The sequence below is a fragment of the Phaenicophaeus curvirostris genome, chromosome 8 (genome assembly GCF_032191515.1).
Source record: "Phaenicophaeus curvirostris isolate KB17595 chromosome 8, BPBGC_Pcur_1.0, whole genome shotgun sequence".
In the NCBI taxonomy this organism is placed as follows: domain Eukaryota; kingdom Metazoa; phylum Chordata; class Aves; order Cuculiformes; family Cuculidae; genus Phaenicophaeus; species Phaenicophaeus curvirostris.
In genome coordinates this window covers 1,300,405-1,312,889 of record NC_091399.1, presented here as the reverse complement: position 1 = coordinate 1,312,889, position 12,485 = coordinate 1,300,405, and the positions used below count along the sequence as shown (strand labels likewise).

At 41.0% G+C, this 12,485-nt stretch overlaps 1 protein-coding gene across 1 annotated transcript in view; it reads left to right on the top strand.

Moving 5' to 3' along the window:
• LOC138723168 (neuronal growth regulator 1) overlaps positions 1–12,485 on the top strand; it is a 289,849-nt gene that overhangs the window by 196,641 nt on the left and 80,723 nt on the right. The window contains exon 4 of the mRNA XM_069862074.1: positions 2,534–2,665. Within this exon, the coding sequence (XP_069718175.1) occupies positions 2,534–2,665 (132 nt within the window). The remainder of the gene's footprint in view (positions 1–2,533; positions 2,666–12,485) is intronic.

Below are 12,485 nucleotides of genomic sequence, written 5' to 3'. Positions count from 1 at the left end.
AATCATGCTAACAGGAATTACTGTGGGAACTCCCACAGCAGCTCCCCAAAGCTGGCCGGTGTCAGCACCTGAGTATGTGTTTGCTTTCCCTGCAGGTATTGTTCCTGTTGATACTTTTCAGCTGGACAGATGATTGCTTGCCAGGCTTGAGAAGTGATGTTCCTTATGCCATAGCAGAACTGTGCCGAATACACAAACCTGTCACTTCTGTCAGTACGGAGTGGCAGCTGCATTGTCCCCAGCTGAGGCTGAACATTATCCCCTAAGTGGCAAAGCGAGTGCCAGAAGCACAGCTACAATGGAGTAATCATTAAGAAAGTAAAAGCTGGGAGTCAAAAACCTAGGTTATCACATATCATGTTGTGTTTACATTAAAACAAAAGTATGAAGCAGAGAATGTTTGTGTTTACCTTAACTCCAAAGTACAAATAATTATTTTTATGAAACTCCAGGTACTTGGAGATTGTTTTCCTTTTGTCCAAATTGTTGTTGAGAATTGGGATAGGATACACTATAAATTATTCCCAGGGTTCAATGTACAATATTTTGGTGCATACCATATATCCAGGGAAGTACTCAAACTGGAAAGTATTACAGTCTCAGAATTCATCCTGATGCACAGGTGAATTTTGCACTTTATATAATTTCCTTGGTATTGGAAACAAAGTGGAGGTCTTGTTGGAAGGTCTTTCTTCCACCTGGGCACACAATCCTCTACCAGCAGGGGCTTTGTAGCCTTCACCACTGTTCAAAGAAATAGTAAATAAAATTTCCCAGATGTTGATTCAATTTGGCCAGAGTGGAGCAGGACAGTAGCCACAATGTGAATGCTTACAGGTGATTTTTTGTGGAATTTTTTTTTAATTTATTCCTACAACAACATGGAAGAGAAAAAAAATCATTCTCATGCAATTTCTCATATCCCGTAAATTATTTCATTGTATTTTATGAATGTTCACTTCAATCCACAATATTTTTCCAATTTCAGTCTTATCTTTCTACTTGACATAACCAATGCTTACTTGGGCTCTTTAAGTGGAAGGCACAGTACATTGTGCTTATTAATGACTGCTATCGTGCTAACCAATGCACTGTTATAATTGATGTTTTGAACCTTGTTCACCTTAAAACATTAATCTGTGAGCAGATAAGCAAATGGAATTCACTGCTGTGATGGACATGAACATAATACTTGTACTCCATTCTCACTACCAAGTTCAGATTTCTGCCGTTGCTCCATAAGCTGCAATGTTATTAACCATCAATTAAAAGCTTGTCTGTCTGGGAAAACAGTTTTTAACCTTTAAGCTGATAATTTCCAGAGTCCATAGTCATAACTGTTATGATATATCATTTTAAGATTAAAATTATGCTTTATTGTTTTTTTGTTTTCTTATGTGGTGAACGTATTGTGAGGTATGTAAACCAATTAATTTGCTCCCCTGCTTCCCAAAAGACACAGAAAGATGAACTTTGAAAAAGTAGCGGGTTTCATCTGATATCAGAGTGCTCACCACAAGGCAGGAACCACAGTAGGGAAAAGTCAGGAAGTGCTGGGCTGTAGAAAAACAGCAGCATCTGTGTACGCTATGACTCTATGTCAAGTGGACATACATTAGATTTTTTTATTATATAACTGTTCTTGCTCTCTAAAATAATTAGTTGTTTCAGATATATCATACCAAGGAGTTACATATTTCAGTTTAATCTCCATGTTGTTTTATACCAGAGAGACCTCTATGTATTTTCAGTAGTGCTCATACTGACTATCCTTATTTCTGTGTATCGAGGGTTTGAGTCCCTTGGAAGAGAAGAACTATTATTTAATTTTTAATTAATATGATAAAGTTTATTAGGTCACACTGTGTAAGCACCGAGTGGTAAGATGAACAAGCCTGAAAGGGCTTTTTCCCTGGAAGTAGGACATGGGATGACTGACCCATTTTACACCCACGGCCACCCATTAGCGGTGATTGGTTGTGGATTGCTTCCAGGACACATCTGGCTTTGGCAGCCCTCCAGGTTTATCATGCTTATATTCAGCTAATACTATAAGGTCAAATGGTCAGGGATGCATCAGCTGCTCCAGGCCTGGGCTGTTTGTCCCGTTAGCTTGCTCTCATCACTAGCTTTCCTTCTCACTACTGGGGAGATGAGGGGCAGGTCTCTGCCCAGGTGCAAACCATAAGCCCTAGTGGCTGCTGAAACTCTCAAGAAAATGTGTTGACTAAGGACCTGCCTTATGTTCTGTAAAGACCATCAGCTGTAGAGCTCCATTAGCAAATTCCTCTCAAGGATCAGAAGGCTGTTGGGCTCAACTATAGGCAGGGGAGAGCTCTTGGATAACCCCAGGAGCTTTGAGGAGGTTTGTAGCCCTGCATGGGGGCATTCTGAGCTGCAGCAGCTGCCCAGCTTGGATGTATGTTATCTGCAACACCCAGCCAGTATATGGCTGCTGTTCAGATATTTCTGAAGTTTCAAGCGTTTTGTGCTCAGCATCCAGTAATTTCTTTCATTGATTATTTCATTTCAGCAAAACCCTTTGAGAGTGGACAGTACCTGGACATCTATGGAATTACAAGAGACCAGGCTGGGGAATATGAATGCAGTGCAGAAAATGACGTCTCAGTCCCAGATGTGAAAAAAGTAAAAGTCACAGTAAACTGTAAGTTGTGCTGTTTTTTAATCACTAAATCCAATGGAGAAGAGGGACACGGCTGAGAAGAAAAGTCTAATGCAGAGAACTGCTGCTTGTGGTGAAATTGTAGTGTGTTTGAACTTTGTATTACAGTAGCAAAGTGACCTGTACTATTTGATGTACGAGTTAGCCTCACCAGAAGAATGGAAAATGAGATCAAGGTTCAAATCCTCCTTTTGTGTGCCAGAGGACAGCAGTGCTGGCATGCTGTCGCAAGCTTTATAGCCGGTGCTGTCACTGGGCTGTGGTGCCGAGACAGGTTTTGGAGTAATTTTTTGAGTAATTATTTGAGCAACTTCTGAGGACTGCTGTGGTGTTTGGACTGAAGTGTTTCTGATTTAATTTGCCAGAGTTGTGCAATAATATAAGAAGATGAGAAACTTTTTGAAATTCTGTTTGGGTAGTTAAATGGAGATGGAAACTAAAGGTACTCCAGTGGAGGCAGCAAGTTGTTCTGTGTGTTTGCCTTAGCGTGAAGGCAAGAAGGACTTCGCTGCTGCACAGTTCTGACATAGTGATCTCTGTGGATGGTGGGTAATACCAGGAACAGCAAGGTCACCTGTTACCTGCTCCTGAGACCTGTCAGGTCTGACCTCCCGGGACTTTCACACTGAGGAAGTGTTTGCAGAGTGGCACTAAATTTGATCTAAAAAAAAAATTTTATCTAAAAACCAAAAAGTAATAAAATAGGAATAATTTCTTTCATTCAATCTAACAATGAATTCTTTTAGGTTAGAAGCAATTACCCAGTTTGTAATCTGAACAGTTTGAATATTTGTAAGTTTGGATATTGCTATGGTATCTTTATCAGTCACAAATTTTTGAGACGTCAGCTTTGTGTCTCCCTCCACAGACATTGTCTCTATTGACACACTGTCAGTAGCAAAGCCCCTTGTTGCCAGATTACAGCAGAGCTGGAGGCTGGAGTGAGGGAGGTGGGTTGCAGGTTGATCACTGATAGGGCGAGCCTTGCTTCCCAGGTGTTTGTGGGATGTTCACATTTTTAAAGGCTGACAAGACTCTCCTTTCAGTACCCTGGTATGTGATAACAGGTTACTTATAGTTCATGGTGTCCTAGACCATGGTGAATTAATGCACTAATGCTTATAGAATGGTTTGATCATATACTGGGTCTCACAGGCAGCTTTCTGTACTGCTTAGCTATGTAGGGTAGCGACACTAGCTGCAGGTCCTGTTTTCCTGTGGCACTAAGGCTCTGGTCTAACATGCTGTGAAAATCAGTCCTTACTTTAGAAGTCATGAGGGCAAGGTGTCAGCAGCAGAGAAGCTCGAGGAGGCTCATGCATAGTCCATCAACATTCTCACTATTTCTTTGCCTTCATTAATGTGTTTCCACCAACATCAGTGCTGCTGAATTCCTGAAAGCACACGGCTCTAAAAACCTATGGACTACGTGGGAGGAAAAAAATCACAGTGGACGGTGTCCTGTTGAAAAATTGATTGTTGTTTTTTGTGCAGTATGTTGTTACTGGAGGATTGTTGGTAAGAGAAGTTGTGCAGATACTTGCCTAGGTGTGCCCTGCGTGTTATGGGGTGGCACTTCTCATGCAAACTGTACTCCAACATGTTTTATATTGTTAAAATACGTAACTTGCAATAGGGACCAGAAGGAATGGTGAGTTGAGTCTACTTCTAAATTTGCATGAGTTCATATCATGGGGATGATGAAATTATCTGTCTCTGAAGAAAGAGACATAAACTCATACTTGTAGGAAGGGAAAAGCTGGTAGGTATACTTAGTGCTTTGTTGGGTTTTTTTTTTATTTATTTGTTTTTAAAGCAGAGCACAGAGGAGTTGGTAAGCTCATGGAATTTCCCTAGCGTTCTGAGCTAGGATCTAGAGTTGCACAAGTCCTAATTAAGATAAGAACATCAATTTAGTTGGTCAAAGACAAAATGCAAGCCTAAAAGCAATGCATAGCTCATGTGCTAGTTGGCACATGCTCTGCACCCCGAGTCATGTCAAAGCTGGGACTATTTCTGACCTAAGTTCACCACTTTCTTAACGTGAGTTTTGGGTCTGTCAGATATCTTTGTAGGCAGGGAAGATCATTTCAGTGTTATGAAGGCAAAGCTGAGCAGTGATGGTTTGTTTCTGTACCAGCCCTTCGCTCTTCCGCTAGCCACTGCTGTGGGTATGTGTGGTGAGCAAGAGCCTTGCTGTAGCAGCTGGGAAGCTGGGAGAGGGGCCAGTGATTCTCGTATGGACAGCAGCAGATGCTGGGTTGCAGGTGAGATGGAGTTTGATTTCCCTTAAGGAAGCCAAGGGAGTAATGGGGGAAAGAGGGTGTCTGTGTTGAAAGTTGGCCAGGCTCAGGATATCATACTCCTCTTTGTATACAACAAACAAGCGGTGCTCGGGTTTGACTGCGGCATGCGGTGCGAAGGTGCCTCTGTCTGCAGTGAGGAACGTTACAGGCTGCTAAGTGAATCAACAAGCTCAGTAAATACTTGAATAATATGTTCAAGCTAGGGTTTGTCCTGAATCACCTACCTGGGCTAAGCTGGAAACATCTGTGGCCATAGTGTGGATGCACATGGTATTGCATAAGATTCGGACACGCCTCTCAGTCTGCTCTGGAGACGTACAGAGTGTGGGGGTTTATTTCATATTTCTTACAAGTAAAGGAGAAAATGGACTGGAGAAGGGAATAAAATTGAAGGCATGTAAAAGCAGGATCTGGCTACAGCCTCAAACTGTATACGTGAACAATTTGTCATAGTCAGCGAATGGCTAATGCACTTCTGTTGGTTTTTATGTTGTCCCCTAGCCAGTTAAGCGCAATGCAAAAGCGCTCCAAACATCTGCTCCCAGCTGATGATGCACATCAGTTCTGGCCACGCAGAAAAATGGCTTGCTGTGTTCAGAAGAGGGTCATGATGGAGCTAGGTGATGCTGAGAGAGTTCAATGTGCTTCTTGTTCACAAGTCTGATGTACCACAATGCTGTGGTGACCAATGCCTCTCTTCCCAGCACCTCAGCATGGGCAGCCCTGTTCAAAAACAGATGTTGTTTCATTCAGGAGATTTGTGTGTTCTCTACTAGTCACTACATACAAGAAGTGTGTATCAAATTTATTTTCACATTTAAGTCTGGAAAGATCTTAATGAAAAAAATACAGAAGGAGTTAGGAAGCATTCAGGTCATTTTGTTACCCTGGGTTGAGGACAGTTTCCTTAGACAAATGAATAGACATCTTAGAAGAAAAAACAGGACTGAAGAACATCTGACTAACAAATTAATAAAGAGCAAGATTTTGTCTCCCCATCCCATCCCTGAAAAAGACTCATTCGTTTATTTCCTTTGGTTTTGCAAGTTTATTCCATTCTCCTGCTAATGCCCTGCTATGCCAGCTCAGCTCTATCTCTGCAGCCTCTACTGCTCCTCCCCCACCCTGTTGCTGTTCAGTGATCGTACTTGTGGTGCAGCAATGTTGTGCCAATATGCCAGGTACCTCATCCATATGTTGAATTCCACTTACCTGCAACTTGGTTCTTCAGCAAATGTCACTAAAGCCAAGACCAGCACACCAAACTCCCCACCTCTAGTCTTACAGGGATCCTGCAATTTTACAAAATGTCTATCTCTTTTCCCACCTGTAGTGCTTACAATAGCATATGCTCTTGGAAGTAATGTGTGTGGCTTATGCTTCAACTTCTGCTCTTGTACCTTTATCATCTGATGGGCTACAGATGGCCACTTGCTGCGGAAGCGTCACTTTATCTCAGAGTCTGAGTAATCCTTGTTTCATCCGTGTCCCTCCACCAAGTCCAGTACAGTGATATCTTGATGTGTGATCTCCTGCACACACACCAATTATGGTACAGCACTGCATTTACATTAATATGATTGCTTAACCGCTGCTTCTGACAATTTTTAATACTTTTTCCCAGTTATTAAAAGGAATGGTCTTTACTGCAGACCTGATAACTGTATAAATCAAGGTTTTATTGTGCCCAGTTAATAGAATGTATCAATGAGCCCTGAGCCATGAGGGTGGGTATAAGCACAATTTTGAATGTGGATATTCATCGCATAGAGCAGTTGTTCAGTCATCCAAGCATGTATGAGAAAATTACCAGGGTTAAATTGCTTTGAGTTTCAAGTTTCTTGGCTGGGCAACTTCCAACCTACATAAACAATCAGCTTGCTATCTGCCTTACAACACATATGTCATAACTCTAATGGCTTTACAACGAGGTTGGGGTTTTTTCCTTTATATGGTTTCATATTGCATAGTCTACATTTCCTACTTAATTTATGTCTATTCCCCATAATTTCCCTTTTAAAAATAGTGGCCAGGGACTCTGTGGTGCATTGTCTGTCTGAGTTCAGAGAGGAGGGGAGGGTGGGAAAGAAAAAAATTGAGGCTGCTGATTAATGAAGATGGAATACTATAACAAATCAAGTTCAAATAGATAAGATATAATCCAATTTCATTTCACAAGTAAATCTTATTAGGATTTTCCATTATATTTTATAAAGCAAATACTGATCTATAGATAATAATATTGAACCACACTTTGACAGAAACACTGTTTGGATTAGCAAGGCTTTAATACATCAGCTGAAAGCTGGTCTGAAACTATACATGTAGTACTATACCTGTGCTAACACTTCTAGTTCATTAGAAGCATACTTAGCAATATAAAAAGCAGTTGCTAAATGTGAGACTCTCCAGAACTGCTGAAGCCATGCTGAGATGACTAAGTGTGAGAGGTGTGCATCATGAAACTGGCATTTATTTTAATTTATGTAAAATTTTCAGCTACCTAAATAAATAGCAGATGCGGACTTATAAAGTGGAGTTGTATTGCAGTATTCCTTTTTCTAGACAATATACACTAAGGCTCTGGTTTTCTGTTATTGTATCTCAAAGAGTTTTATTAAAGCTGGATCTTGCAGACTTTACTGAATTAAGATCCAGTAGCTTTGGAGAGAAAAAAAACACTGAGTTGAAATTAAAAGACAATAATTTAATTTCAGCCTTTTTGAGCCCCATCACATTGCAAATTGAAGGCCAGATTCATCAGTGCTTACTGGGGAGGTGAAAATTACTGTTCCTGTGCTGAGGTAGCCCAGCTGGAGCCAGGAAGCACTAGTGTGTTCTCGTCCTGCAAGGTCTGTTGGTTTGACTGTCTTGGGATCTTCCTGGCAGCACAGGAGGGAGGACAGGTCTTCATTTCTGAGCCAGGACTCCCAAGTAGTTTTTCTGGCATGAGTTGCTTCCAAGGAAATGATGCCTGGTGCAGCCTGGGCTCAACCTGCAACAGTTGTCCTGCCTCAAATGTGCTGCAGTCAGTGGAAGAGAAAGTGTGTCTGCCAAATTTTGTAGGCCACAAATACAAACAGTACAAAGATGACTCAAAATATTCTAAATATTGAGCCATATCTGCTTGCTACAGCATGTCTTTCTACAGATGTTTTTCCACAGGATCTTTAAAACATTAAAAGAAGGAAAATAGATGGAAATAGACTATGTGATACCCATAAAAATTCTATTAACCTTGCAAGTTGTGTCTCCGAATCAGTGCTGTCAATAGATGTTTGCCCAGTCCCTCCATAAGGCATCTCCAATGATGGCAGCTCGATGAGCTACATACTCCACTCAATCACAGTCCTTAACTGAACATTTTTTACAGTGTCTAATGTGAACCTTCCTTGCTGGGTTACAACCCCATTCCTCACCTGTCCTCTGAGGAATGGAGAACAGGTAAGTTTTGCTTTTCAGTCTCTTTGGAGACAGGGATTTGTTCTCCCCATGTTTACCTCCTTATGTTCACCAGGTCTGATTCATTTCATCTTGATTCTTGGGTTATGTTTGCTGAAGGATTGACTAAATGTTTCTTCTCTATATACTGGTTGGTGCTAGGGAAGGGCTTTCTTGAATAAGGCATTTAAAACTTGAGCTAGCATGCCAGGAAGGGAGGTGTTGGACTGCCAAGGATGTGGAAGGATTATCTTTGACCAGTCATACCTGGCTAGGGCATGTGCCTTCCCTCTGACAGCAGGACACTTTAGGGAGGTCTGTCTCTGGCAGCCCCAGTCACTCTCTGCAGAACATCTGTCTGGCCTCTTCACTGTATTCATCCAACTGATGAATCCTAAGCATTGAACTCATTCCTGTTTGGTTTTGTCCAGTTTTCAGGCAACTTCTTCAATTTTTCAAGGTTGTTTCAGGGTTCTTATCTCTGACAATGGTATTAATGAAAACCCCCGCTAGCAGAAGGCCCAGAACTGTTGTCCGGCTGAGCAGGCAGGGCAGCAGGCCCAAGAGCACAGCCTTGTAGACAACGTGCTCATGTGAAGGAAGCTTTTAGCCAAGCCAAGCTAGCTTGTGCATGGGAGACACAGTCAAATGCTTGCTGCAATTAAGTTGTGGCATCCGCTGCTGTTCTATGCTACGGGCAGGAATCAATGACTGGACATAATCTATTCTTCACAGACCTATTGGTGCTTGCTCACCGTCTTGCTATCTTCCCGGTGCTTTTGCATCTTTGATTGCTTGAACAGCATTTTATGGGGATTAGAGAGTAAATAGACTGGCTTATAATTCCCTAGCTCCTGCTGCTTTCTCCTTTTCTGAAAAAGATTCATGACTGCTGTGTCAGGCAGTTGCCCTGCACCTCGGAAGTAATATTGTAGCTCTGCGTCTGCTTAATCCAGTTCTTGACTATATTCTTCAAAATTATTAGCCCAATTGGTTTTCTGTCAGTTTGGTTTATTCAAGTACTTACTGCGTTATTCTTTTCTTGTCTGAACGAGAAATATAAGAAAATTGTGGTCATTGAATTTGTCAAATTCTTTGGAATGATTCTGTCTCTCTTACCCTTTCTTTTTTGTGTACGTGTTTCATGTTATTCAGTAAATCATATAAGCTTGTGGGGGGATTACCTCCTTTCATCAAGTTTTCCTCTGCCTCTGGACCACAGGTCTGCATGCTCAGACGAGGCACTGCATCGCCAATGTTGTGGTGTTCTCACTTGCATCTAGAGCAGAGAGACCCTGGGCTGCTGCCTGCCTTACCAGGCTCTGGCATGTGAGTTATGCTGCTGATTTTCAGCTGGAGAAGTATCAGTCCTGTGGGACTGGACTTTCAGGGAGCAGTGAGCCGGTTACAAAAGGTGTCTACTGTACAGACCTTGTGCCCCATTCCTGTTCGTGCCTTTCCTGCTGTGAAGGTTTGATAAGATATATTATGCTGTGGTTTTTTTATAGAAGGAATGTGTGAGTTTCTTGTATGAATTTTAATTAATGTGTTTGTTTTTTGCTTGGACAGGTTAGGGTTTTTGCAGAACAGCTTATCTCATTAGCATTTCTTAGAAGTCTGCCTTACTGTTGCTATGGTGCTTTGCATAATGTTATGCATAATACTCTGATTTTACTTTGAAATCAGACATACTGTACAAGCCACTCTAACCTAATTATATCTGTAACCTTAAACCTCCTGGGGAAAAACATTATAGGACTTCAGTGTTTGTTGGGGCTCCTAATACCTGGACACATTGCTGTGACTTTATTTTCCCAGAAAGTGTCTTGCTGTGGCCTGTTTCTGACCTATGAGAACCATTTACTTGGTAAGGTTTTTTCCTTTGGATTCAACAAAGACAATTTCTGTCAATCAAGATCAGTACATTATTAAATAAAAGGCAAGGCCCAAATATTTTGTGATGGTCTTAGTCCTCTTTTTCTTTGGCACCAAGTATAAAACTGCTCAAAGGCAATCTGCAGTTTTGATTTCCACTTTCTTCTAAAATAGGAGAGGGGAGGAAGGGAGCTTCTGTTTAAGCATAAATAAATAATTCTCATTCTTTCAATTTTTAATAGCTACAGATGTGATTTTTTTCATATTTATATCTCTGATTAAATTTTGGACTTTGGAGTTATGGTCAACATTGCACACCAGGAGTCATTTTGTTGGAGAATCAGCGAGTCTACGTAAATGTGGTTTGATCCGTGAGGGCACCTTCATTTTTTTTTGTCGTTTTATTTTAAAATAACATGGACAATGTATTGAACTGTTGTATGCATTTGTGTCAGTCTTAGGTTTTGCAATATTGTTTGTTTTTCAGCCAGCCTGAGAAGGCACAGCCACCATGTCTGTGTATCAGAAGGTTACAATAGCAATTGTAGTCAAAGGTGTTGCATCCCACAGCCTTAGAAGACCTAATCACAAGTATCTCTTCTTGATAAGGACGCTTCTATCCAGTTACTAAGTTTTTTGTTTTAAATCAGCTAAAACCAGTTCTCTGAGAGAACAAAACTGTGGAGGAGAAGTTACTGCTTTTCTTTACAGTGTCATTTATATCAAGTAAATTCACTTATGTCAACCCTTCAAACAGAATTGCACCCACATGAGATTAAATCATATGTTCATATTTGACCATGGAACAGAAAGACCTTATTTTGGTGCTGCAGTGGTTGGTGTTATCCATCTGGGTGAAATTCCCACATTTAAAACTGCATCATGTAGGTCAGGCATTCTTTAATCGTGAAGTATTTCCTGGTATTGTAATGACAGAGCAATTTGCTGGTACTGAGCAGCCACAATTCCCACTGATGGTTTTGAGAGGTATGTGTGCATAGAGCCTCGAAAGACTGAAATTTGCAATGTCTTTTTGAAGTGTCAAAATTACACCCTGAAAAATCTACAGATGCTTCAGTGTGAGGTTTCACTGGGTTCTATGAAACATGTTTTCCTCTGTTCTCAGGTTACCATTCAAAAATGGGTTTTGGCTTTTAAGTCACACAGGGGAGTCCTGGAAATCTGGCTGCTGATTCATATGTTATGCTGTTAATGAATTAGTGGGGCTTTTTTTCATGCGAGCTTTCCAGAATGTGATTTTGTTCTGTTCAAAACTTCTAGGTCTTGGATATGTGGGTGAAGATAATGCTGGTGCACACCACAGACTTATGTGGTGGGTCAGAGTCTGCAAATGTAAGAGGTGACCCTGGCTAAGCAAAATCTATATACCAAGCATGACTTCATGCTGCCTCATTTTCCACAAATATTTTGATTTCTTTAGGAAGAAGAGTGGTCCCCTTTTATTTTGTCCTACCTGCTGCAGACCTGGAAAATGGATGGGCTTCTCACTTTTTTCATCTGAAAACTGGTACAAAAGATCAAAGTTAGAGTTATGCTAAAATTTTGAATGGTGAGACTGGTGCTTCTCTGCAATGCACTGTTGGGGGACTGTTGACTGACTTCTTGAAAGGTGTGTTGGCAGGCTGCAATGCAGACAGGTCAGGAGTGATGCAGGTGTGGAGTTTTGTGTATTAGTCCATCAAGACTGTCTCTTGACTTGTTTTTCCTGTTACTGTTAAATATTAACCAAATTCTAAATAACAAACTCTGCGTTCAGTACATAGAACATTTACATCTGAGCTTCTGTTTCAATTAAAAAGATGTAGGAAGGCCTTCAGAAGAGCAGTGGAGTGAATGCCTTGCCTGCAGCACATAATACACAGCCGCAAGTGGAGAAATAACAGGATAATTAGTTTTTATATTGGTAGGTAAAATGTATGAGTATACAAAGCCACCCACTCTAGCCAAAGGAGATTAGGTGCTAGCACAGCTGAGATGAAAACACTTGTCATAGTTTGGGTCAGTAGTAGTAAAGCTTGCCTTTGGGTTCAGCCATCCAGATGAGGAGCTACTAGCAAAATATTTCAAGTGGAACTGATGCAAATAAGAAGAGGTTTGGGGGTTTTTTTATGACATAAGATAAAGAGCTTTGAAGAATTTTCTACTGTCCTATAAAATGG